General features: G+C 38.0%; 1 protein-coding gene across 7 annotated transcripts in view; it reads left to right on the top strand.

Moving 5' to 3' along the window:
* LOC129762457 (runt-related transcription factor 1) overlaps positions 1-23,344 on the top strand; it is a 167,873-nt gene that overhangs the window by 6,226 nt on the left and 138,303 nt on the right. For 5 of the 7 annotated variants that reach the window (XM_055760719.1, XM_055760715.1, XM_055760714.1 and 2 more), the window contains exon 2: positions 3,156-3,555. In XM_055760719.1, the coding sequence (XP_055616694.1) occupies positions 3,316-3,555 (240 nt within the window). In that variant the 5' untranslated portion in view covers positions 3,156-3,315. Of the gene's footprint in view, positions 1-3,136; positions 3,556-4,898; positions 5,505-23,344 lie in introns of those variants that run through there. The other 2 variants (XM_055760716.1, XM_055760718.1) reach the window with 2 other exon arrangements.

Genomic DNA, 23,344 nt, shown 5'->3' with positions numbered 1-23,344 from the left:
TATTCTATCAAATTCCTTCCAAAATCCTACTCAATTTGAGTGAGATCTCGTGTTTTAACGGGTTTTGCGAACGAGACAACATTGCCACGCCATTCGACGTTGGCGGCATCGAACTTCGTGTTTTGTTTTACAAAAACGAAAATGGTAGTGGGTTTTTGGGGTAGAATAAACGAAGATTTGAAATAAAAATTATGAATTAAAATTTACATTTTCGAACAAATATGTGTTCTACGTGTAAGAGTAACATATTTTCTGCATGTGTTTGAAAATCGATTTTAAATTAATGATTGAGTTTCAGTGGAATTGCTAGGAAAATACAAACACAAATAGTTCAGTAAGTGTCATGACTACGGTTTCAAAGTATTTCGTGAAAATTAAGTAATCATTTTCATTCAAATTTTAACAATTTAAAACTAAGCCAAGGTTGCCACATTTGAATATGTCGATTGGGTTTGAGTCGATCGGATTTTCTGAGTACAAAAATCGATCTCGATCGAATTGTGAAATCAGTTTTAATTTTAAACCTGGTCGGATTCGGGAATACGGGTGAAAAAAATTGTTTCAATCAAGACCCGAAGAGTAATTTCTGATTGATTTTAATAAAATGTATTTTTGAACCATTTTTGTCCGCTATATTTTGAATAAAGTTGAGTTTTTGTATAACCACAACCTGAAAAAATGTGAAGAGGAGATGGGCAGTTAGTACAACTTTGTTAGTATATTATCTACTGCAATCGGGAGATGAGAAGAACTACAATTTATATTGTTCAATCTATCACAATAACGATGCACAGAATGTTTCAAAAAGCAAGTGTACGATTGACACACGCGATTTGAATCGGATGGACGAAATCTTTGTGAAAATCAGATACTAAGTCGTTCACATTTTTTTTAATTATAGGGAAACATCGGAAAGGTACGTGGTTTGTGTACCTTGGAGTACCTTATTTCGTCTTTCTGTCTTTTTGTCTGTCTGATTCTTATGGACTTGGAAACTACTGAACCGATCGACATGAAAATTGGTATGCAGGGGTTTTTGGGTCGGGGAAGGTTCTTATGATAGTTCAAGGCTTCTCCCCCTCTCTAAGGGGGACCATACAAATGAAACATAAATTTCTGCATTACTCGGAAATTCGTCAAGCAAACGAAACTAATGTTGGCATGTGGAGATTTTAGGGTGCAATAAATGTTTCTATGGTAGTTAGATACTCCTCCCCCTTCTCTAAGAGGGGGCTGCCATACAAATGAAACACAAATTTCAGCATTACTCGGGAATTAACCAAGCAAACGAAACCAAAGTTGGCATGTGAAGGTTTAAGGGTGCATAAAATGTTGCTATGGTGGTTAGACACTTTTCCCCCCTCTCAAAGGGGGGCTGCCAAACTAATGAAGCATGAATATCTGCATAACTCAAGAATTGATCAGTTAGCATGTGAAGGTTTTAGGGTACATAAAATGTTTCTGTGGTAGATAGACACTCCTCCCCCCTCTTCAAGGGGGGGCTGCCATACAAATGAAACACAAATTTCTGCACTACTCGGAAATTTGTCAAGCAAACGAAACGAAAGTTGGCACGTGAAGGTTTTAGGGTGCAATGAATGTTTCTATGGTAGTTAGACACTCCTCCCCCTCTCTAAGGGGGGGGGCTGCTATACCAATGAAACACAAATTTCTGTATAACTCGAGAACTAGTCAAGTAAATGGAGCCAAATTTTGTGAAGGTTTTAGGGGGCACGAAATGTTTCTATGGTGAATAGACACTCCTGCCCGATCTCTAAGGAATGACTGCCATTCAAATAAAACACAAACTTCTGCATAACTCGAGAAATAATGAAGCAAATTGATCTTCGTTTAGAAGTGGAAAGAAAACGTGGATGTGATAACGGAAAATAAATTTTGGGCGAGACGAAGTTTGCCGGGTCAGCTAGTAATTAAAATCCTTAATTCACAGAATGAAAATGTAATTTTCGTATACCATTTGCAACTAATCGAACATGTTGCCTCCAAAGAACCCAAAAAATTCTACATGCTTGCAACTTGCAGTCTCGAAAAACCTAGTTGCAAGGAACTAATTAATTAATTCCAGTATTTTTGATAATTTTGAATTATTGTATTTTTTTTTACTTTCTTAATTAAAGAGATTTTCAGCCAACGGCTGGTTCATCTCTACGAATTATTGTATGTTTTCCGAATTCGCCCTTTCACTCGCGATTCCAGTGAAACATTAGACATTTTAGTTTGACGAAAGCGCCCAAAAATTACTTTGTTTTTTGGGGGCGGGACACTGCCGCCAATTAATTAGCCCATAGTAAGTGGTTTTCACCACCATATCAATCTATTTCATTTCACAATGACAGGAATACCGGTCCGACCCGGGGGGTAAGAGGCCCCGGCAGAAGGGGACGAGAATTTAGCGCAAATGTGCGGTACCGGTTATTACAAAATTAATTTATTTTAAATGCATGCAAGGTGTACACAATTTTGTTGTATGCGTGGGTGTGTGTGTGTGTGTGTGTGTGTGTATGTGTGTGTGTGTGTGTGGTTCGTCGCCATGCCACACGCTTCGGGGGCGACGAAAAATGGAATCGGTTTGACTTTGCCCGGGACAAATAGCGCAAAAATAGGATTAGATGCGAAATCATGTAAAAACAATAGATTTTCGGTCACTGCGGAAACCGACCGCCGGTTATGTATATGCTCGTGCAAAATCCGCTGCATAAATATGCCGCCCCGAGAGTGATTTTTAAATTGCTGTCCTTCCAAATTTGCGCTCACTGACCGCGGAAGTTCATTAATTTTGTTGCGTGCCAATATTTGGCTTTTCTTTAATGCTGCTGATGTATGCAGATAACGTGGTTGCTGGCGTATTTTTCGCTGGCTTTTGTAGGTGGATTATGTTTTGGGGAGGATTTGCATAGTGCGAACAAAATTTGAAATTCACAGTGGTTCGTGTTTATTACAAAGTCGATTGTGTTCTAAAATTGGACTACCAGCACAATAGTTGGAAGATAATTTTGATTTTTCTATTTCCTAATTTTAAACAATCTGAATCTGATTCATAGAGAAGGTGGTTTTTCTATTGATCCTCACAAAGGAAAAGAGACGTGAATTTGTCAAAAAGGCGAAACATTAATTATCATATTTAACTTTACTAGCTTTATGAGTTGAACTATCAAACACCCCCACGAGACCGAGCATGTGCGAGGTTGTGCTCCATGAAATTCGGTGCTTGTGAACACCTCAAGTGAAGACAGAGAGTGAGAAAACAAAACTGTGATTAAAAGTGTTTTAAATCGACGTGGCAGAGGAAAAAAGATGCATTTGGCCGCTTCGGAGGTGACCTCCACAACGAATCCCACCTCGATGGCTGAGCTGAGTAGTAGTGGTGGCAAAGTGAGCAGTGGTGACACTGGCAGCGGTAATGCGTCCACAGACGTGAGTGGGGGCACCAGCAAAACCCAACAGCTCACCGCGGAAAGTTTGGCGGAACGCACCATCGAAGGTCTGCTGGCGGATCACCCGGGAGAACTTGTGCGTACCGGATCACCACACGTGGTAAGATAGTTTCCTGAGATGCCTAATATGTTTCGTTTTCTGGGTATGGAATCGATTTTTATGACACGAGTGTGTTGTCGTGGTGAATGGGACACGTGTACGGACCGAGCCATTGGGGCTGGTCCCTAAGAAAGGGTGCTCCCGGTTATCCTTTACAATCAATTTTCGGTTGCGGTATATTCAACCAAAAGCGTTCTCGGTTCTGTGACTTCTGTGTGTTCACCATCGGAAATTGTATGAACATCGGTGAATGGGTTGAAGTCGGATGTTTGCCCATATTTGTGCTAAAATCTGCTTCTTGCTGTACCACTGGGGAGGGCGCAGGGATGAAAGAAATCAATAAAATATTTCATCGTTGGGTGTCCTCCTTTTTGTCGCCGCCATTATCGCTTCGCTCCACGGTAGCAGAAAACGCCGACTCAGCCGACTAGCACATCTTGTGGAAATATAACATTTTACAGCGCAGTTTGTTGGTCTGCCATGAGGTGGCGCACCTCGGGAACCTCGGGAGGAGGGTGGACTAGGTGTGTGGGTGTGCGTATTTCCTTTGGCTTTTGCGTTTATTTTAGTGCGGCTGCGGGAGAGGGAGAGTTTGACCATGAAATCTAACCCAGAGTTTGGGTCTCGTTTGCGGGCGGTGGAAGTGGGCTCGTAAGTCGAAATAATTAAAAACTTAAACGAGCCTACCGTCTGGTTCTGTGATTGTGGTGCAAAAGAATGATGAATAGACAAGGTTCATTCGAATTACTATTTTTAGTATCGGTGTTTAATACCAGTATTGCGGTATTACTCGTGTTTGGGGCAATATGTGTAGGAAATTGGAACTCCTAGGTAGAGAAACCATAGTTTTATTCTTGGTTAGGAAGTTTTGGAAGTTGGAAGTCAGAAGCTTTGAAAAGTGCCAGAGAAAAAACTGCTACTACAAAGAATTACAATATTGATTATAATTTTTGTACAAGTTTTGAATGAACGGAGAGGGTCGGGTCAAAATTGATTGTTTTTGGCAAATAAGGCGTAAAATTTCTCATAAGCCATTAAGATCTGTATCCAATCCAATCTGTAACAATAATCTGAACACTCATCTGTAATAAAACAGCATTAAAGCTTCCAACTTTCAATATGAATATATATTTCGTAAGTATGGGGTATAGTTCACAAATTCACATTCTGCATTCACACAAAAATCTCGAACTTTACGCTTTATTCAGCCATACGGCTTTGTATATGCTCCTCAGTGACGTTACTGGCAACTCTGGACCATATTTTTTGCTTGACATTTTTATCCTCCTACTTCTTCACGAAAATGCCCGCTCAATCGAAATACAATATCGTTCGATTGGACGTAACTCAGAACTATTGGGAGGATAGGTAAACTTTTCGTGAAACTTTTGGCCTCATACCACACCATCACGGTATTGAGGAGTTCGGGCTTAGCATCGGTGCAGACTAGACGTGCTGCTTGCGCTCTGTCTTCTTTCCTCGGTTGCGATATTTATTGTGTTTAATTTAATTCGACGGTGAAGTGAACGTAAATGTGTTCCCAGACTCGGGACTCTGGAATCTAGTGGAATTTATTTAGATTCTTCGGATAGTTTTCGAAAATGTAGATTGCAGTGTTTTGTTCGATGAATAAACTGTGTTCTCACATACGGGCGGCCGAGTTCGTTGCATTTCGATAGTTCGTATATGTGTGTGTCAATAGAATCATGTAGTGGATATCGAGGTGAAATTCCAATTGGATTTCATTGTGTTTGAGTGTGTATTAGTATGTGCTCTAGATTCAGCACAAATACGATGTCTTTGACATGGTTGATCGGTTCTAGTTTTGACGTAGGACTAAGTCTTTCATTTCTATACCGGGGTGTAAAACCAAAGTTTCGAGAACGAAAGCGTTACGCCGGAGACCGAGATTTTGAGCGTTAATAGCTCTTAAACAACTGAACGAAATGGTATGATAAACACTTCATTTGAAAGATAAAATGTCTACGCGTCATATACTTGTTACTTTTTCATCCAAAAACTTGTTTCAATAGTCTTAAAATTGCTTTCAAAACAGGCTATTGAAATCACCAATCGGTATATAAGCGAGCGCCGCTCGTAAACCCACTCAGTTATGATTGAACAGCGATTGGAGCATGTTGTCGCTGTTGTTGTGAAGCTAATTTCGTTTATCATGAAAGCGCTGATGAACGGTGTCACCAAGAGCCTGTTTGTGCACCTAAGGCCAAAAGGGAATCCATCAGGAGGAGAGTGATGCCACGGTTCCGCTTGAAACATCGGAGCAGCCGCCACACACACACACACACATACACGCGCGGAATTCTCGTTGCTATCATCGTTGCTGAAAAATAATCTGCCAGTTCCCCTGGGAATTGAAAAATACATTCATGCGAAATAGTTTATTTTAATGTTTTCTATCCATATAACACTGCAACCAAATACATTTGGTTTTGTTATTTTTCAATCAATCGCAATTAACAGGAAAGCTTCTGAATATTTTTTTCCCCATCAGTGGAAATTTTCGTATCCAATGTTGGATGCATAACATGAAAAACGGAAAATGTTTTACATCGTGAAAATCAAGTCATTTTCGAGCGATTATTTGCTTTCTACTCATATAATGCTGCGACCAAATACATTTCGTTTTGGATTTTTTCAATCAAGTGCGATCAACGTAAGACCACGTCTTTCGGCAATTTATTAGAGGTGCAATGAATATTTAGGAATTCCCGCTCTACGCGCACTGGCAAACAATGTTTACTCAACAATTTCTCAAACTAGAAATGGGTGTTGTGAAAAAGGATTAGCGAACGCGAAAACGACAAACGGGAGAAAGATACGTGTGCAGGTTGAAGGAAATTGGCAGAAAACTTCTTCATTCTATCATTCAAATAATGTGATTCATACCACATCGTTTTGCCAGAAAGAGATTATTAATGCTCAAAGGAGGAATCGAGTCCTCCGAGGAAATTACCCAGCGCAAATTAGAGTCGACTATCGATTGCGGCATTCGTACACAAATAATTTTATAATGCAGTTTCACCAAAGTGATTTCTTCGGATATATTCACTACATCATGTCATGTATTTCATATTTTTCATAAGGAAATCCAAATCCATGGCACCTATCGGTAACGAATTATTATCGAAACCACGATTTTCGCTAAATGCTCCTTTCAGTTCGGCCTGTAAAAAACTTTTCTAAACTCTAATCCATCAAATTTGGAGCCCTGAAAAGGGCCGTTGATTATATGCTAAGCGAATATAGCAAGCTCTCCTCGGATACGATGGGCCAGCTAGATGTCCTTGGGCATGATGTGACGCGTTTTGCATGGATAGCACACAAATTGGTATCTTCGAATAAGCCTCCTGCAGCGTCATAGCCGCGGAACTTTGGAAGCGCAAGTCGGTTTTGAAGTCCTGAGCAATTCCACGAACCAAATGCTGCAAAGGTAGCTTGCGGATCAGCAATTCGGTCGACTTCCGATAGCGATGAATTTCACGCAAAGTTCCCGGTCGATAGCGATGTGGCTTCTCCACCTATCCTGCTACTGGTGCGCTTATCCGAGCTGACTTCGTGTGCCTTACCACCGAATGACTAACGAGCTGTCTGCGAAAGACTAACGAGCTCGAGTCCTCACGGTGCGAGAGTAGAGTAAGAAATGAACGAAAGCAAAGGAAGCGTCATTTTATAAACCATAAAAGTATAGAATCTAAATCCCACCCTTATTATATTCGTGAGTATACAGTAAGCTTATACAATAAAGAGGGTGGGGTTTACATTCGATTCTTTTATGTTTTATAAAACGACACTTCCCTTGTTTTCGTTCATTTCTTACTCTACTCTCGCACCGTGAGGACTCGTTTCATCGGGACTAAGCAGACAGCTCGTTAGTCTTTCGGTGGTAAGGCACCACGAAAGCAGCTCGGATAAGCGAATCAGCCGCAGGAAGCATGAAGAAGCCACATCGCTATCGACCGGGAACTTCGCATGAAATTCGTCGCTATCAGAAGTCGACCGAATTGCTGATCCGCAAGCTACCTTTGCAGCATTTGGTTCGTGGTAGCGGTGTGCAAATCAGCTCATCATGATGAACAGCTCTGATCATATCAGCTCATCTAAATGAGCTGTTCTTTATGACCAGCTCTTCAGCTCAGTTGTCAATGCCGACTTTCAATTTGGGTCCCAAACTCGATAGCCACGAAGCCAGTTTGAAAATGTTAAAATTCAAATGAAATTTTTCACACCATATTATTAATTACTTGAAACACGTATTCCAGACTATTATTTACAACAGACTCGGCGAGTACAACATTTCCGACATTTTTACTGAGGCTTTACATTACAATAGAAAGTTTTCTTCAAAAAAAAAAAAAAAAATCTTATGAGATTTTTGCACCGCCTGCAAACAAAGTGTTTTTCATTGAAATAGAATACTCATTTAATACACAGAAGTTAATTTTCATTAATAATTTGAATTTTAAAAACGTGTTCATTCTGCCTGAGAGCCAATTATTATTTTTGGCGCCCCCTAAACTGGTAAACAAAGCTCAATGCCGTCAACGCGAATATAACAGTTGAAAAGACGAGGGACAAATGAAACACGAAGAGCGAGAGACGGTCAGTTCATTTGAATCTTACAGCTCACACACTCTCTTCAATTCTACAGCTCTTTTCTCTCCTTCATCATCATCAAAGTAAGCTGAAGAGCTATTTGATTTTTTTGCGAGCTGTTCCGCGTCAACTCACTTCAAAGAGTCGATTCTTCGGAACAGCTCATGAGCGGATGGCACATCTCTAGTTCGTGGAATTGCTCAGGACTTCAAAACCGACTTGCGCTTCCAAAGTTCCGCGGTTATGACGCTGCAGGAGGCTTATTCGAAGATACCAATTTGTGTGCTATCCATGCAAAACGCGTCACATCATGCCCAAGGACATCCAGCTGGCCCATCGTATCCGAGGAGAGCGTGCTATATTAGCTTAGCATATAATCAACAGCCCTTTTCAGGGCTCCAAATTTGATGGATTAGAGTTCAGAAAAGTTTTTTACAGGCCGAACTGAAAGGAGCATTTAGCGAAAATCGTGGTGTCGATGATAATTTGATACCGATAGGTGTCTTGGATATGGATTTCATAATGAAAAATATGAAATATATGACATGATGTAGTGAATATATCCCCATATCGAAGAAATCACTTTGATGAAACTGTTTACCGTTTGTCGTTTTTAATTGTTGGGAAAGGGCATTATTTCTGCTGACTAAATTCCAAGAAAAAATCCATTCCTTCTTTAAGCGTGATTCATTCTGCTTCAGATCAACGGAACAGTATGATAATCATTTCATACAAAAGATAAAATGTCCAAGAGTTATATGATTGCTATTTATTGAGTCGAAAAATTGTTTCAATAGCTTAATGATAGCTTCGAAAACAGGTTATTGAAATCATTCGTATCCGTATGTAGCGCGCCCACTTGGAAACCCATTAATCTTATTGGAATGTGAGATGGGGAAGCTCATACTTACGTCTATGCATTATGCTGTACACTACAGACTTTTTTTCTCCGTACTGATTAAGAAGCCGACCGAACTATCGGTCGACAAGTCAGTCTGCAGTCGGCGAGGGCTCTTAATTTCGTTTTTGCAGGCCGAACCGAAAAAATTTCAGTCGAGTTAACTCTTTTTTACAGTAATGCTTTTGAATCCGGACACTTTGCATTACATTCAATATCATACCACAGCCATAACATTTTTTTCATGTTGAATTTATGCGATTAATAGTTGCTAATATAGTTACTGATAGTTTCTTGATAGTTACTAATCAATCGCATTAATTAAACATGCAGACAATGTTGTGGCTGCGGTATGGTATTAAATGTAACGCAAAGTGTCCGGATTCAAATACATTACTGTATACTTACTTCGATGTTATTCGTTTCTCTCTCAGGGTAAGCAACGAATATAATAAGGGTGGGGTTTAGATTCTATACTTTTATGGTTTATAAAATGACGCTTCCTTCGCTTTCGTTCATTTCTTACTCTACTCTCGCACCGTGACGACTCGTTTGTTTGGGACCAAGCAGATAGATAGTTAGTCTTTCAGTGGTAAGGCACACGAAAGCAGCTCGGATAAGCGCACCAGCCGCAGGATAGGTGAAGAAGCCACATCGCTATCGACCGGGAACTTTGCGTGAAATTCATCGCTATCGGAAGTCGGCCGAATTGCTGATCCGCAAGCTACCTTTGCAACTTTTGGACCGTGGAATTGCTCAGGACTTCAAAACAGACTTGCGCTTCCAAAGTTCCGCGGTTATGACGCTGCAGGAGGCTTATTCGAAGATACAAATTTGTGTGCTATCCACGCAAAACGCGTCACATCATGGACATTCAGCTGGCCCATCGAATCCAAGGAAAGGGTGCTATATTAGCTTAGCATATAATCAACGGCCCTTTTCAGGGCTCCAAATTTGATGGATTAGAGTTTAGAAAAGTTTTTTACACGCCAAACTAAAACGAGAATTTTCGTTTGGATGCCATACAGCATCGAGAAAATTCCGGAAAGATCTAATCGTTGCTGAAAAACAATCTGCCAGTTCCCTGGGAATTGAAGAATACATCCATGCGAAAGAGTTTATTTTAATGTTTTCAAATTATATGGCGAACACAGCGACCAAATACATTTGATTTCGTAATTTTTCAATCAAGTGTAATCAGCTGGAAAGCTTCTGAAGATTATTCTTCCCCATCAGTAGGATATTTTCGTATCCAATATTGGATGCATAACATGAAAAACGGAAAATGTTTCGTATCGCGAAAATTATATAATTTTCAATCGATTATTGCTCAGTCGCCGAAATTTTCATACTCAGAGAGTTCATTCTCCTCTAGTTTGCCTTCCAAATTGCCATCGTAAACCACACCTTCTCTCGATTCAATCACGCACGAAAAGCATACTGAAATGATATTCAACATCGTTACTGAACGAGCTGAACGGCGAGGGATCGAGGGATTCATTACCTGGCCTGACCTGACCTGAAATGCAATCAGTTTGTTTTAACTGTGAGGGAGCGCAGAAAAGCCGATGCTGATACTCTCGTGACCAAGAGAGTATCAGCATCGAAATACGGTTCCTCGGGAAGACATAGAAGCAGCCGCCACACCCACACACATACACGCGCGCAACTCTTTTCATTTGCTGGTTAACGAGAGGAAACCTGGAAAGAAATGATCGTTGCTGAAAAATAATCTGCCAGTTCCCCTTGGAATTGAAAATTACATTCAAGCGAGTTTATTTTAATGTTTTCTATCCATATAATACTGCGACCACATACATTTGGTTTTGTGATTTGTCAATCAAGTGCAGTTAGCAGGAAAGCTTCTGAAGATTATTCTTCAGAACAAGGTTTTTTGGAATCCAATATTGGATGCATAAAACCTTGAGTCTCCAACGTAACACTCTCGTTTTTGAAGTCACCCAAATATTTATTTATTCATTCATTCAGGATGGATTTAGATTCAACTTCAAACAAATGATCTCTAAATCAACGATAGTCCTACGTCACCCTTGCGGTTATACCATAGATATAACCCACCTCCTGTTTTTGTAGGGAGTGTACCATCAAATCGCGCGGTGTATTTTCGATTAGCGTCGATTTTAAAGTGTAGTGATACTATCACAAGAGAAAGGACATCATGATAGAAGTAAATAGTACTGTTCTAAGTCATATTTCGGACATTCTGTGATAATAACATGGAATGCTTGATGCCCTGATGAAATAACTAAAAGGTTACTTTAAAGAATCTATTGTGATATTAATTTCATAATTATATCCAAGGCGCGTAGAAGTATATCCTAAGGTGGGCCAACTTGCTAAAACCACTCTTCAGCCATCTTGGAAGTCTACTGTGTTTTGTTTGTAAATAAAACACAATACGCTTGTGTCCAAGCTCGCTCGTGATCAGTCTGTCTCTTTCACGCTACAGGCAAATAAATCCTCTTCTGCTTTCTTCCGTACTGTTTTTATATACCGCTCCCCTAACCAACTTAGCGACGAAACGGCCTCACCTTGGGATATACTTCTAGGCGCCTTGGTTATATCATCAGGGCATTAGGCTTTTCAGGTTATTTGTAAGGAGTGTCCGAGGTGTGGGTCTGTCCGGGATGGGATTCGGAACGGTATTCTATTTATGTAGCATCAGGATATGCATTGGTGATAGGTGTGTGTTTGTATCGTATTCGGAATACAAATGTTACCCTCAAACAAGCGTATGATAGAAGAGAGCTAGCCATGAGGGAAATAGAGTGGGTATTTCATTACGTGTTTGTAATGTGCTTGTGTGCACAATGCGCATTCTGACTGTGTACCTATACAATGCAAGAAAAAGGATTTGTTCTGCACCACGAGTGGCATGGATGACAAAGTTACTCATTTTATTCTGGAATCCACCTTATTTTTTAGCTTCAATTTGATATCCTAGTAGATAACATATTAGTAAACGATTCCAAATCACATCCAGTGAGAAACTATAGTCACGCCATAATGTGACTTGAGCCATCTCACGTCATTCGCCGCGCAGAATAGAGGGGAATGTTTTTTAGTTTATTGTTAGTACGAATTTTGTACTAAAATTATGTTTCTGGTAACCTTCTTAAGTTGCCTACGGATATCCTCCTCCATCTGGTGCTCGAGTGTGGGAAATTATTCGACAAAAAATCCATCACAATAAAGTAAAAATATATCGTAGAAATATTATTGAGAAACGCGTTCACAAAATCACATCACCTACCACAGTGAATCCTGATGTTTACCTTCCCCCACTAACAACTATCCCTTCCATGATAAACGCTAGGGAACCACGCTATAGAGGCGACCCTTCTGGCCTTCGTGCGGCGAATATCATACTAACATTTCTTCCCTTCCCCTGGTGACTGTAAGGACGTGTCCGGCGTCGTTATTGGCCATTCAAAGCTTGAATCACCGAAAATTGCACAACGAGAATGATTTGCTAGTTCCAAGCGACATTCTGTGCGTTCTTTGTGCAATTTGGTTGGTTCAGGTCAATCATGGAGAGCAACTACGAATTGTACAGTCTACCCAAACTCAAGCTCAAGCTCATACCACACCATCACGGTTTTAACGGTGCGACATGATGCCAGATCGGGCCAAAACAATGGATCCTCTTTTCAGACTTTTGATGAAAAACAGCAATCGTTTTTGCAGACACTATTCCTAGTAAATTTCATTGTTAACTGTGTTTGTGGTAACCAGTACGGTGAAAATTCAAACTTAATCGAATGAAATCGACAAAAATTACAGAGAACATCATTCGTCATTGAAGAAAGCATTGCTCGATCGTTTGAAATTGGTTAACATTATCAATTGAAATAAGGTTTCATTATCAAACTATTGCTATTGCTTCTCATTTGAATGTGATGAATGTTCCATTCAATAGTCGAACGAAGACAAGTAAATGCGATTTTGTTTTATTTAGAAGAGCCGCGGGCAAGACGGACAGTGGGGGTATAATGGACAGGTGGTTGATTTGTATAGTTGCATTATGAATTTCAGATTTCTGTTGATGGGAAACCCTTCCGCATGCTATTCTATAATATTTAAACCATCCTATGACAATGAATACTGATTAAAAGTGGAATAGAGAAACAAAAACCGAAAATCGAACATGATTCCGCGTGTGGATGTAACTTTTGCGGCTTCGATATTTAGCATTTTGAGTGGTTTAATTGCAAAACTGAATTCGCAGATGGTTATATTTCGGTTTGTGAGTTAACAGAGAAGCAATATTAGGTATGTACGGAAAAGTAAATTTATTCGTAAGTGATGAATTTAAATTATTGAAATAATTGCACTAGGGGGGTGAAATGGACAGTCACATCCATAATCACATCCAATGCATGATTGAAAGTGAAGGGAAGAATATTGAGAGAGTGAAATTATTCCTCTCGCGAGCGTTAAACCTCTACGCTTCGTATATTATGAACCTTAGGGTGGCAATGGATGTACGGAAAAAAAATAATCATCGAATTTCAAAAACCGACCATGTACATTTTGTGTATTGGCCCAAAAAAATTACCTGTGCCAAATTTCAGCTCAATCGGACAGATTTAGGGGTGCTTCAAAGCACTCAAAGTTTCGAAATGTCGAATTTCCGCCAAATTTTGACGTGGGACTACGTCTAACCGGAATATATGGGGGGTAAAATGAAACATAAATACTGAACATGCAGGAAAAAATGCAAGATTTCGAATGCTTATAACTCGAACATTTTCTACTGGATCGGAAAGATGTTTGCATCAATTGATAGCGAATATTTCTACGCATCTATCGCAATTAATAAAATGTCATTTTTTATTAGATAAATAATTGAATAACTGTAAAATGTTAAGCGTTATCTAAACGCCCTAACTGCCTCGTTTTGATTGGCCCGATTTACGGTTTCCCCAACACAGACTTCAAAACCAATCAGCGTTGGGGAAATCGGAATTGAAAATACATGAAAGTAGGGGGACTTTTGTTCTCTCCGAAATATGTTCCCTAACACAGACTTCAAAACCAAGCAGCATTGGCGAAACCGACATTGCAAATACATGAAAGTAGGGGCAGCTTTTGTTCCCACCGAAATGCGTTTCTCTAACACAGACTTCAAGTCCAAGGAGCGTGGGGAAGTTGGCATTGCAAATACAAGCAATTCGGGGGCATTTTTGTTCCGACTAAAATGTGTTTCCCTACCACAGACTTCAAATCCATGGAGCGAGGGAAAATTGGCATTGCTAATACATGCAAGTCGAGGGCAATTTGTTCCGACTAAAATATGTTTCCGCAACACAGGCTTCAGAAACAAGGTGTCTAGGGAAATTGAGATTGCAAATTCATGCAGGTCGGGAGTAATTTTGTTCCGACTGAAATCTGATTACCTATAAAGACTTCTAAACCAAGGTGTCTGGGGAAATCGGCATTGCAAATACATGCACTTTTATACTCGCTTGCCTTTGTGCAGACTAGAATGCGTTTCCCTAACACGGTCTCCTAAACTTAGGTATCTGGTAAGATCGTGCAGACACTACAGACATGGCATTTGTTCAAACTTTTTACTCACAACGCAAATATATTGAATTCAATTGAATTCGGAAATTGTTTCATTCAATAAAAAATTCAATCAATACATACAAATGATTACTAAGCTAAGGTAGTCCCACGTCAACCTTGCGGTTATATCATACATATAACCCACCCATTTTTTTTCTCGGGATGATAACAGATCTCGACGTTTCATGCATTTTTAAGTCATTTGGCATCGAAAAAAAAATTTTGATTTTCCAAATTTCCTTTACTCCCCCCTTGGAAGATTTTCGAGGATGAAAAAATCAAAACTTTGAGCACGTTGAGGTACCCCTAAATCATGTCCGATTGAGCTGAAATTTTGCACAGGTCAATTTTTCGGGCCAATAATCAAAATGTGCGTGGTCGGTTTTTGAAATTTGACATGACCATTTTCGCTGCCACCTTAATGAACCTGTCTATATTCCCCCCCACTACATGTCCATTATACCCGCACCGATAAAAATGTTCTACTTTTCGGCTTGTTTAAATTTCAGTAAAAGAACATGGAAAAACACATTTTTACAAAACATTTGGCCAGGTTTTTCATAAACTAGCATATTGAACTGTATGAAACTGCTTTTAAATTTTTGCAAACATGAGTTTCCAAAGGTACAATTGAAGTTTTCTTTAACATGTCCGTCTTATCTCCATCTCCCCTACTGTCAAATAGGCAAGGCATGAATGGAGCAAGCGATGGGAGAGCATTTTCTAACGTCGCATTCTCACAATAATGCGAGACGTGTAAGCAGGGTTGCCAATGATATTTTTAAGAACAACTGAAATATTGCTCTTGAAAAAACTGGATTCTATAAAACCGTTTTACTTTAAGAAGATCGGCTATGATTCATCTAAAATGATGTTTTACCCATTCCAATGCTTAAGAAATAGAATTTGCAGTGCAGTCTTTTTATGTTGTTCCTAAAATGGCGAAATAAACCATTAATTAATCATATTATTCGAGCAGATCAAAATGACATTGCCCACCACTCGAACATTGCTCGTTTTCTGGTTATAGACCACTGCATCGAACTCAATTTCAATCTGTCCTTTTTAGGGTTAACACGATTTTGGACATTTTTGTAGTGTTTAGTTTCACACTCACGAAGAATGTAGAACAACAGATGTCAATTAACCAATACACGGTATTGTATATTACTAACATAGTTGTAAGACAAAAATTGTCAAAATATAGAATTCTCTGCCCCGTCAGGCTAACGCCATATGTGCCTCAATAAAATATATATTTTGGAAAAACAAAAACAATACACGGTGCCTAACCTTAAAAAAAATCAAGATAAAAATGAAGTATCCTTAACTGTTTCCTTCTGCTCGAGCAAAATAAGCATAGTATAAAAAAAATCTGATAAAAGGCAGAAATATATTACTTTGGTAAAAGAACACACATTGTGATGTACGAAAAAAAAACATTGAAAACAGCCCCAATCTTTAAAAAAATAAAAACATAATTTTTAAAGATTTGGGTTTCTGTAACGCCAATAATCAAAATTACACCAATGGCTTCCGTTAAAAAAATAATGTTTACAGCTTGGTCATTAATGGGTTAATGTAAACTGAAGCAAGTTTACTTGGTTTTTATATATTTTTTTATAATTTGCTGCTTGTATAGGCTGTTCAATAAGTAGTTTAATAAGTTTCCATCATTCGGAGAAGCTCTTCGTTTTGGCATTTTCGACAAAACACCGACGAATTGAATGAAATGGGACGAACCAAATAACAGTTTCGCCTGTCGCACAAGTTCATGAGATAGATGATACACAGTTGAAAAACAGTATATTTGCGACACACGTACTACGCGAAATTGATTCTCGTATTGATTTCGGAAGTGTAAGCAGGAGAAAGATAACACTGAGTTGAGTGTGTAAAAAAAGGTAGATCGACCCAATGATCCGAGTGTGTAAGAAAAAGATAGATGGATCCAAAGTAACCTTGTATCGATCGAACGATAAACGTCAAAAAATAAAATCGGTCAAGAGATAGGAAGGTGGAAGGAGGGATAATATTTATCATTGTAAATTTATTTTACATTAAATAGGTAAGCTCCAGTTTTAACATAAAAAACTGGATAAAACTAGACAATATTGAAAAAAATCCGAAAGATTTCAAGGTTCGACTGGATCGAGAAAAAAAAACTGGAAGAATCCAGTTTAAACTGGAATATTGACAACGCTGCGTGTAAGAATGAAATAAACAAAAATCACTATCATCAAATTTGCTGTTTCTCTCAAATCTCCTGTAACTGTTTCTCTCTGAGAACAAACCAAAATATCACGATAATTCTTTGGATGTCAAATGAGTCTTGGCCACTACTTCAATTGATAGGGACAAAAGTAAATCTCAAATATCAGCTCGATGAGCGGCTGGAAAAGAATTGAAAGGATTCAGTGGAAGAGATTCGTATGAACGAAACATGCCCATTCTTATGAGCTAGTGATATTGGTATTGTCAACGTGACTGACGGTAATTGTTCGTTCGGATTCAAAAAACGAGTTGATAATTTTCAGCATTAGTTGTGACACAAGAAACAACACATGAAAACTTTGGCTAATAATCGCAATACAGTTTTCGAGCACGGGATTTCTCAATCGAGTTTTGATTATCGTTGTGGTCATGAGCTTTTTTTTGACTTTATATGATTTCAATCCAAAACTTTTTTGTTAAACTACAGTTCGAAACGAGATTGTCTGCTTCCGTTCCATCACCTCCTTCATTTTTCTGTCCACAGCAAATTTCTCCTCTTGATACCTCTAAGGGCCCTCGCACACTGCAGACTTTTTTTCAGTCGATAGTTTGGTCGGATTGGTTTGCTAGTGTGAACACTAGCCAACTGTCGGTCGAATATTCTCGAAAGACTGTATTTAATTTGTGTTTGACAACGGAGAAGAGAACGACGAAGGAAAATCAAAAAGAGATTCAGATAGCATTGGGTGCATTCCACTCTCAGTGATTCGCACTGCGCGTATGTCTGATGCCAAAATTGAGAGCAAATTGAGAGCGAATTGAACTATCGACCGATAAACAATCGTCGTGTGTGCGTAGGTCGATGCTAGCCAGTACTGATTAAACGGGCGGCCGATAGCTGGTCGGCAGAATAGTTTAAAGGCAATCGGGAAGCCTATCAAACTTTTTTATCGGCCCAAACTGAATCGGTGTAGTGTGCGCATATGCATATCGCTCCATACTGATTAAGTCGTCCGACCTATCTATCGGCCGACAAAAGTCTGCAGTGTGCGGGGACTCTAAATCTCCAGGGGGGGGGGGGGGGAGACCCCCTTGGTACGAAAAATATGTCTCCAGCAATATATAAAAAAAAAAATTTTTGAACAACTTTCGTGGAATCATACAATTTTTATTCAGATTTTTTGTGTTACATTGCTTTTCATTAAACATACCTTAAAGGATTGAGGTTTTTTTTCCCAACAAATGGGTAGAAAATATTATATTATTATATTGTACAACAGTTAAGTGAAGTATATGCATATGGATATACAAATTGTTGTGATAATTTATCAATTGACATAATAAATATTGTCTCCAATACACTTGCAAAAGTGGAACTGGGACGAACGTAATGATGAAAGCGTTCTTTTAGGATTGACAATGGCCAATTCAAAAAGGCAAAAATATAGTAGGATGCGTAGGGTAGCAGAGTATGACCGTATTGTTCACGTAGGCCCAATGAAGAATTTTATTCAATTGTCTTGTCTATCGCTTCGGATTCATTGTGGCGCTATCGAGAACAATACACGAGCAGGCCATGTGTTGATATTCGTGTCCTTATTGCCAATGCATGAATTGCTCTGTTCATGAATCACGAATGTCCTACTTCTTTTTGGAGTTATACAGGCTTTAAACTTAAATTTTCATTCCCCTCTGGCATTGAATCTCAAGGAATTGTATCAAATTCGGGCTACATAATGTCAGGTGTACCACAGGGGTCAGTGATTGGGCCATTACTTTTCTCACTATTCATTAATGATGTGCCACTATTCTCAAATATTGTATGATTCAAATATTTGCTGATGATGTTCAGCTATACTTTTACTCCCTCGATATCCTTCAAATGATCAACTATAAAATCACAATCAACTCTTTTCCGCAGTGGTGGTTATTTCGTGGTAACCACTTCAAATCTGTACTCATTTGATTAATCACGTAACGAAAAAAAAAATATCGAAATCGCTAAACGCCCATTCTCTTAGGAGCGGGGTACATGTTACGAACAATAACGGACGGTTTCCTTTCAGAGAATCAACTGAATTCTTCCCATCATTCATAACGTCTGACCTGTCTGTGGCTGTTTTGTTGACGCAGAACTACGAAAATATTTCATCCAATTCACTCGCTTATCACTTTGAATGCTATTGTAGAATGAATCGGAATTTTTGGAATAATTCATTAGTACAGAATTTTGGCCATTATTGTACATTTATAATAAACAAAACATTAGAACCGCTTAATGGTAACCATTTCGAATCATATTTGGCAACTCATAGAACAATAAAAATGTGCGTGTGGAATATTATATTATATACAGTGCGTGTGTAGCATGAGTGCAGAGGCTCTGTTTCGCGCGTTCTTGTGCCCCTGGACGCGTGAACTCGAAATTCCACAGTGGAAACTCCTTTGGGAACTAGTTCTGAAAAGAACCACCTCATTTACAATTTGTTGAAACGGCAGAAACAACACGCCGCGACAAGAGCAAATGCATGGTTGAAAAAAAGTTTCATCGCATTCGCTGCAGAGCAGCTATTTTTATTATTAAACGGTTTTATTTAGCTTGCCCTGTAACATGTTTGTAACATGTTTGTCTGTAGCGCTGTCCCACATAAATATAAATTTGACCCTCTTCCTGTTGACCGTTTGATCTAAAATTTGGAACAAACTTTTATCTCTGCAGTCACTATAAAACTGCGTATTTCATGATCTTGACAATCCAAGATGGCGGCCGTTACAAAGTGGCGGATCACATATTTTATCAAAACCTCATCAATATGGGTTTATCCAAAACCCCATCATGGGCAAACGAATGGGCTTGACTAGTAGAATACAGTTATTTATAAAAAATGAAAATCCAAAATGTCCGTCCCCACAAGATGGCGCCATATATATATTTTATGCAAAACTCCATCAATATGGATATTAAATGAAAGGCCTAGCAGAACACAGTTATTTGTGAAAAATTTAAATCCAAGATGGCGGCCGCTACAAAATGTCGGATCACATTTTTTCTCAGAACTCCATCAATATGGAGAATCAAATGAAAGGGCTTGATTAGTAGAACACATTTATTCATGAAAAATGCAACTCCAAAATAGCCGCCACCACAAAATGGCGCCATATATATTTTTTTCAAAATCATATCAATATGGGTATCAAATGAAAGAGCTTGATTAGAATACAGTTATTTGTGAAAATGCAAATCCAAAATGGCGGATTACATATTTTCTCAGAACCCCATCAATATGGGTATCAAATAAAAGGGCTTGATTAGTACATCACATTTATTTATTAAAAAATGCCTCATCAATATGAGTATCAAATGAAAAGGTTTGACTAGTAGAACATAATTATTCATTACAAATTTAAATCCAAAATGACTGCCACTACAAAACGGTAAAAAGGAGAATATTTTTTCTTCAATAGCTCATCAATATGAGTATTACATGGAAGTGCTATTAGAACGTAGTAGATCATGAAAAATTCAAATCCACGATGGCCGCAGTCCCCAAAAAATCAATTACTTTTTTGAATGGTGTCATTTAGCTTGACCTGTTCGTATGTATATTTGAATGTCTGTGGGATAGGTACCATGCATGTCGGTATTACATTGAATTATTACACTAATACAACAGAGTACCTCATAAAAAAATATTCTGAGGAAAATTAGGTAATAAATAAAATAATCAAAAAAGTTGAATGTTTTTATTGGAGAAATATGCTAATGATACAAATAATGTACTAAAAACTAGAAAATAAAATAAGTAAAAAAAACTTTTTAAGCTAAATGGTTTCTTTGTTTTTAAACATAATAATACTACAGATAATGTACCAGAAAATAATTAGGCAAGTAGCAGTTAGCAGTTATCATACCCCTTCCTCCATTAATCAAGGACATTGATGAGACTAAAATAAAATCGTGGGGCACGTTGGATTGCTTTTATTCGCATTTAATTATTTCATCATATACCCCGTGAATTTATTTTAGTCTCATTAATGCCCTTGATTAATGAGGGGGTACGATAACTGCTAACTGCTACTTCCCTAATTATTTTCTGGCTTTTAGTACATTATCTGTATTATTGTTATGTTAAATCACAAAGAAACCGATCAACTTAGAAAGTTTTTTTTACATATTTTATTATTTGTTCTGTTCTTATTGTTTAAGTGACTTTACCCTGAGGTCATTCGTCCTTAGGTACTTTCATGTATTGGGTGTGCAACTTAATTCGTTCCGTTTTTTTTGGTTAGAAAACACCTTTATGCTAGTAATAAAAGGAATTGATTTTTTGTTCAATGTATCGGTCATCGCTAGGCATTACTTTTTCCCATCTTTCTGGCAATTTACAGATTCCGTTGCGTAACAAGGCCATAAATGAATCCAGATAATTGTTGTAGTGGAGTAAAACGTATTCAATTCAAAACGTTCTGCATCGATCGAAACAAATAGTAGTCTCCAAATAGTAGTAGAAGCCTCCATCATTCGTTTGACTGAGTTTTAGCAACTCATAGTGGATCACACCCTTTTGATCCCACCAAACACAGAGCATTACTTTGGCACCGTAGATATTATATCGTGGAGGCGATTTGGCGTAGCGGTAACATCCATACCTCCCACGCAGAGATCACGAGTTCAATTCTCACTCCCGACATTCTTCCAAAAATGGAAGTAAAAGTGACAAACCAGCTGAAATGTGTTGAAAGTTGCTCTAATAGAAAAAAAAGAAAACCCTAGATATTCGGCTTCGGCGTTGATTTTCCTGATTGATCGGGTTTTATATAGTGAATCCATTTTTCGTCCCCGGTAACGATCCGATGCAAAAAGACTCCCTTTTGTGCTGTTCGAGCAACAATTCGGACACGCAAAATCGCCGTTCGACATCTCTCGCTTTCAATTCGTATAGAACATAATGTCCTTGCATTTGGATGTATAGTGAACCATTAGGGATTCATAACAATTACTTAATTTTACTTATAATTACTTAATTATTTACTTATAATTACTTAATTACTTACTTAAATACTTTTACAAAATTTTCCATAGCGCTGGTGATAAGATTTGGGGGCACTTTCCACGAACATACGAATACAAAAAAGATATAGATTTTAGGAAAATAACAAAATATTAGAAAATGAACAAAATATATTTTTTTGAATTATTGGATATACCGCGTAGTTCTCGAAATAATCTGAAAAAAATCACAAGTATAGTAATGTTTCGAAATCTGGACGCTTAAGCGCTTACGAATAAAACTTCAACTACAAAAAAAATGTACATATCATAGCATGAAAAATTAGTATTCCTATAGAATCAGAAGGCCTTCATCTAAGTTATGAATCACAGAATTCCACAAAATCATGTTATATTTGTTCAAAATTTGAAATTTCTTTCATCGTGTCGTGATTTTAAATCCGGACACTTTTTTCATCATGCTTTGAAATCCGGACACCTGTTTTCTTTGCAATTTTTTGAGAGAAATCATTTATTGATTCTTGTAGAACTTATTGACGGGTGCGTCATAAGTAGCGGGACTAAATGGAAACACGTTTGGTACAATTTTTTTATTAATTCAATTTTTTATTGTGTTTTTACAAGATGACCACTACAAGATGGCGCCATATATATATATATATATTTTTTAAATCCTATCAATATGGGTATCAAAGGGCTTGATTAGTAGAATACAAAAATTTATGAAAAATATAAATTCAAGATGGCGGCCGCTACAAAATTGCGGATTACATATTCCCTTAGAACCCCATCAATATGGGTATCAAATGAAAGGGCTTGATAAGTAGAATACAATTATTGATGAAAAATGTAAATCCAAGATGGCGGCCGTTACAAAATGGCGGATTACATACTCCCTAAAAACCCCAAAAATATGGGTATCAAACGAAAGAGATCGACTAGTAGAACACGGTTATTTATGAAAAATGCAAATCCAAAATTTTAAAGAAATTGTTAAACGGTTTTATTGTAGAGAAATGTACTAATGATAGATAATGTACTAAGTACTAAGAACTAAAAAAATAAATAAGTAGAAAATTCTTTTTAAGTTCAACGGTTTCATTGATACAATTTGTACTCATATTGATGGGGTTCTGAGAAAATATGTAATCCACCATTTTGTAGCGATCGCCATCTTGGATCTTTTTCATCAATAATTGTATTCTACTAATCAAGCTCTTTCATTTGATATATTGATAAGGTTTAGAAAAAAAATGTATATGGCGCCATTTTGTGCTGACGGCCATTTTGGATTTGAATTTTTCATAAATAACTGTGTTCTACTAGTCAAGACCTTTCGTTTGATACCCATATTGATGGGGTTTAGAGAAAATATGAAATCCGCCATTTTGTAGCGGCCGCCATTTTGGATTTTCCAGATCATGAAATACGAACTTTTATAATGACTGCAAAGATAAAGA

This window comes from Toxorhynchites rutilus, chromosome 1 (assembly GCF_029784135.1).
Source record: "Toxorhynchites rutilus septentrionalis strain SRP chromosome 1, ASM2978413v1, whole genome shotgun sequence".
Taxonomy (NCBI): domain Eukaryota; kingdom Metazoa; phylum Arthropoda; class Insecta; order Diptera; family Culicidae; genus Toxorhynchites; species Toxorhynchites rutilus.
The sequence above is the reverse complement of the archived record's forward strand: the minus strand, read 5'-3'. Positions and strand labels throughout refer to the sequence as shown.